The 4,950-nt window shown below is 43.9% G+C and overlaps 1 protein-coding gene across 4 annotated transcripts in view; it reads left to right on the top strand.

Moving 5' to 3' along the window:
- The window catches only part of LOC116400330 (cyclin-dependent kinase 16-like), a 37,863-nt gene that overhangs the window by 26,203 nt on the left and 6,710 nt on the right, over positions 1-4,950 (top strand). For all 4 annotated transcript variants that reach the window (XM_031878111.1, XM_031878113.1, XM_031878110.1 and 1 more), the window contains one exon: positions 1,908-2,033. In XM_031878111.1, coding sequence (XP_031733971.1) covers positions 1,908-2,033 — 126 coding nt within the window. The remainder of the gene's footprint in view (positions 1-1,907; positions 2,034-4,950) is intronic.

Genomic DNA, 4,950 nt, shown 5'->3' with positions numbered 1-4,950 from the left:
GCGCGCGCGCGCAGCAGCTTATTATTTCATAGCGTGCTCATGCAGTCTGCAGAGCGTCTCCTTCAGTTTGTAACCGTCCTCAAGGTGACGGCTCCCGTGTAATACGGCGTGTTGTTACGTTAGCCAGATGAAACCATTACAGCCGTGAAATCCCTCTGCCTTTCATCTTCAGGAGTACCCCCCCACCCCCACGAACGCTCACATGTAAACACACATATCAGTTCACACGCGCTGCACCGAGGACACGCACCGCGGGGCTGTTGGGACCGGGCCAGCCGGGCCACCGCTGCCATGCAGACGACGCATGAACGGCATCTTACCAGCGAACACGTCCTACGTGGATGGCACATATAGGGCTGATGCATTGTGGGAAAAATAGCACCACTTAAATTGTATTCGAGCAAAGGGGGTCGGGAGGGGAAAGTTATTCCAGCTGATGTGGTTATTCACTGTTATAATAACACAATAATGCAGAACATTTATTTGGTGGTAGTATTCAGTTATTTTATTCATAAGTTGTTTTGTTTAATTTGTCTAGATTAGTTTGCCTCCAAGTTTTATTTACCATATAAATAAATCATAGGAAACACAGATATTTTGCAGAGACAATGAACTCTTGGTGGGTCTGTGTCGCCCTTTGATTTAAGTGTTGATTACTACAAGTACACACACTCTAAAATAAAATGTCCCGGTGATCAATTTAGTCAAAGTCTTTAAAGAACTGATAAATTCCCAAGAAATATGAAGTCACATAATGTCAGGTGATGAGAAGCGATTAAATTAATTAAGAAGACTAAATTAAGTCTGCTGTTGATGTTGGTTAATAAACTATTTACATCTTAAAATGTGACTATATTCGCTTCATGCTTTTATTTATTCATTTACATCACAGTACGGAACATTTTAAAGATGCCAAATTACATGTTTTTATTTTTTATAATCCAGCCTTTATCTACTCGGGTAATCTCATTCAGGCAATAATACAACACAAAGCTACAGACAGAAGACATATATACAGAGACAAGAATAGAACATGATCACATCAACTATGTAATATATCTTCTCATATTCAGGCATCACTGCTGTAGAAGTGAATATTCTATGTTTAAACACATCTAAGTTGTTTATAACGGGTATAGAATACGCATGCATGCCTCCACTGTCATTGGGTTTCAATTCAAGAAAAATAAATTGTGGTTGATAGATGTTCAGCTCTTGTTAAAGGTGCAATGTACGGCAGCTTTAATATAGCAGCAAGCAGCTTTTATCTATGTAGAGATACACTGGAGTTCCCATTCAAATGAACGTAGCGGGGGGGGTCAGAGCGGCGGCGGCGGCCATTTTTATCTGTACTGTTCTGCCATTGTGCCTGTTGTAAAATTGCTTCATCTACACACTTTTGTCACAATGTAGGAAAGCACATTGCTATCAACAGATGAATGACGAGCTAAGATAAGCTAGCTCGCCAACTAGTGGGCAGCTGGCTAGTTAGCTAGCTTGCTAATTCCACCGTGCTTAAATGCTACACTGGGTACAGGAAATGAGTGGAACAGCGGGCTGATTGGTCTAACGGTCCCTCCACCTCACTCCCCGCTGCTCCGGAGAACAACAAGCTAACTAGCTAACTAGCTAGCCACCCGTCTGTCACCATAACAACTAACAACAATCACCATTTTCTGTGTGTAGTCAAATGACCTCGGAAACAGTTCAATGTCTGTCCTACTCCTATTCTATTTCTATGTTTGCACTGTCGGCATCATTAGCTGCAAGCCACCAGCTCAGCCGTCGCCATGTTGAGAGCCATTGAGAGTCAGTAAAAAAGTGCACCCAATCTTGTAAAAAAGCTACTTTAATAATGTGTGATTTATATTTCGTCCCCTTTCTCCCTCTCCCTCTCTCCGTTTCAGGACATAAACAAACGTTTGTCTCTCCCCGCTGACATCCGGCTACCGGAGGGCTACTTGGAGAAGTTCGCCATGAACAGCCCGCCCTTTGACAAACCCATGAGCCGCAGGCTACGGCGCGCTTCATTGGTCAGTACTCGTTGTGGTCTCTGTGTGTTTTTATCTGCATCTGTGTATTTGTGTGCAGAGCGGCTGAAAGCAGCTTCAGTCAGCTGCTTTGGTGATGTGTTGTTCACCACAGCTGGGTTTGTGCTGCTGCTTTTGTTTTGAAACAAAGGTAATGTGAACTTCCAACGGCATCATGCACAACGAAAGTGTTTGACTCAGGCCGTTAGATCCTCTGACACGCTAACACACAAACATGGGCTCATTTTAAAGACGTTTGTCACCAGTTATGCTATAGAGTTTACAATGGCTCAGTAGGGGGATGAATTATGAATTCACTCTGGATTATGTATCCAGGCCAAGAGCATTATGGGTATGAATCTGGGGGGTGGGATGGATAGGGTGGGGGGGGGGGTGTCAGTGGAAATAGGCAGATATATTCATGAATATGCAGCTCTTTGTATTGTTGCTGAAGTCCTCACTCGGTTTTATTTTGGTCACACTTTATTCCACATTACTTTTGTTTATCTTTTGTGTTGGTGCACTTTTAAATAAAACAAGATTGCGCTGCTCCCCGTTTCATTCTACCTCTCAGCCTCAGTCTGCCTTACTGATACATTTAGCTTCAAACCTGATTACCAAAAGCCTCGGTGTACTATGGGAAAGCATTAAGGATTTGCCCTCCATCGACCATTTTGACTGTAATTATTAAAGAGGGCCGGTGCCCTGCTCTCAGCTTGAAGAGATTTAATGACGCAGCTTTTCTGCAGGAGTCTCGCAGAGATGAAGGGAAAAGAATCTTTGAAGACAGGTTTATGGTGTAAAGGTGGATGAGAAGAACTTTAGAGGTGTTTGAGGACATTGTCTTGGGTCTGTCCACTTGTGTGTGTTGCTGTGTGTCTTTAGGGGTTGTTGCGTGCATGTGATGTAATGGATCGATCAATAATTCAGCAAGCAGTGTCGGACTCATCTGCTGCAGCTTTTCTCCTGACGAGGATTATACACCGGGACACCTTGAAGTGAACCAGAGAGCAAGAGGGAGGGATGACTGGAGGATTTTATAGGGAATAAAGAACAAGGCATGGTTTTAGAAAGTGGGAAGATGTTGAAAACAATGATGTGTAGTTGAGTAGCAGGTCCTCTTGCTGAGCCTGCAGAGTGTTTGTAGGAAGCTACAGCCCATCTGTTTTTATAAGAGATGCTAATAGTGTTAACCTTGTATAGTGTCGTGCATCCTTTTGACTGTGCAATACACGTTATGTTCCAGGCTTACTGTCACAGCTGTTATGTGTTCCTCATAGAGCACTTTGAGCGGTTTGAGCAGCTCCCATTGGAACTAACAAGAAGTTTGATGGGTTGAAACCCCGTTTCAAAAATGCCTCATCGGCGTGTGCTTCCTCCGTCACACTTTACCTGAATGAGTGCAGGTTTGAAAACGACGATATGCCTCTGAGCACGCTGATGTAATGGCGTCTTGGTCTGTCAGTGTGCTTTTCATTTGTCACAGTAGCATGGACCAGGAGTCGGGTGTCCTTTTACAGACGCTCACATTTGAAACCATTTACTTTGATCTTTGAATCGCTTCCAATGTAATGCAAGTGAACTCGGTTGGTATCGGTTTCCTCTCTCGGCTGCTGCCAATCGATAATCAATTATTCACAGCAGTCCAATGAGATTCATTGTTCCATGGTGCTGAGGAAAGGGATGTCATTTTATCTCAAACTACTTAACACTTAGTCGTCTTATGCAATGCTCACTTCTTTCTAACCCATTCAACCTTGCAGGTATATACTGTATATGTTTAACTTTATAACTGAAACTGAATATCCAAATGACCCTTTGCTAAGCACCGCCCCCCTCTCCTACTCCGTCAAGTTGTCAGAGCTATAGACTGTGTGAGTGCACCAATTGTTTTGTGGTCTGGCGTTTTGAAGCGAAGAGTTTGGCATTTTGGCCGTTGCCGTCTTGGTTTTTGGCGGTCTCCATCTTGGTTTTTGTTCGTCGCAATCTGTGTTTTTTGCCGCCGCCATCTTGGTTTTTTGTTGTCGCAATCGCTACAAATGTGTTGCAGTGTCTGTATCTGCAGAGACCCATCCCTACTCTAAATGCATAGTAGAGCACAGATTTTAGAGATCTTAGTTCTCATAGTTAAAATCACCTTGATATCAACAGAGGAAAAAACAATCACCGACGTATGATCAGCAGGTTTACATGACCAAGGTGACACAGTGCAACACGTTCATTGGTTGATTGAGTGAAACCTTGACTGCATCATGTTAATGAAAGGGTTCTTCGTTCCTCCTCTTTCCTGCCACCTCTTTTCTTAGCAGAAGGCTGTCATTTTCCATCTCTCGCTCTCTCTCTCTCTCTCTCACACACACACACACCCATCAAGCCTTTACAGGCGGCACAAGGAGAAACCCTATTTAAAAATGAAATGTGGTCGAGGTAATGGACTTTCTTCTCAATACACATCAGAGCTGTACACACACACACACACACACACACCCCCCTCTCACATGTCTCACTCTGCTGTCTGTCGGTCCGTCTATCTGTGTGTCTCCTCGGCTCCTCCATAGGCTGACGGACCCAACACACATTTTGTTTGGTTTTATGTTGCTTTAATTTTGTCACAAATAAACTTGGTCTGACCTAGTTCTGCTGAGTAAGCTCACTGGAGCGTTGGGAATGAAATGAACCCGTTGCCTTCGAAAGCACACACAGGCACACGCACACACACATATACACACAAAAAGACGTAAATAGACGGAGAGTGCAGTTGCGTAGTGTAAGCAGAGAGTGAGATGCTTTGTCTTAGAGACACTTCAACAAGGAGAGAGGCAACAGATTTATTTTCTGGAGTGGGTTGGATGTCGGGGAGGAAGGTGACCATAGTGTGTGTGTGTGTGTGTGTGTGTGTGTGTGTGTGTGTGTGTGTGTG

Source organism: Anarrhichthys ocellatus, unplaced genomic scaffold, assembly GCF_004355925.1.
Source record: "Anarrhichthys ocellatus isolate YVR2014 unplaced genomic scaffold, GSC_Weel_1.0 scaffold162, whole genome shotgun sequence".
Classification (NCBI taxonomy): Eukaryota; Metazoa; Chordata; class Actinopteri; order Perciformes; family Anarhichadidae; genus Anarrhichthys; species Anarrhichthys ocellatus.
The sequence above is the reverse complement of the archived record's forward strand: the minus strand, read 5'-3'. Positions and strand labels throughout refer to the sequence as shown.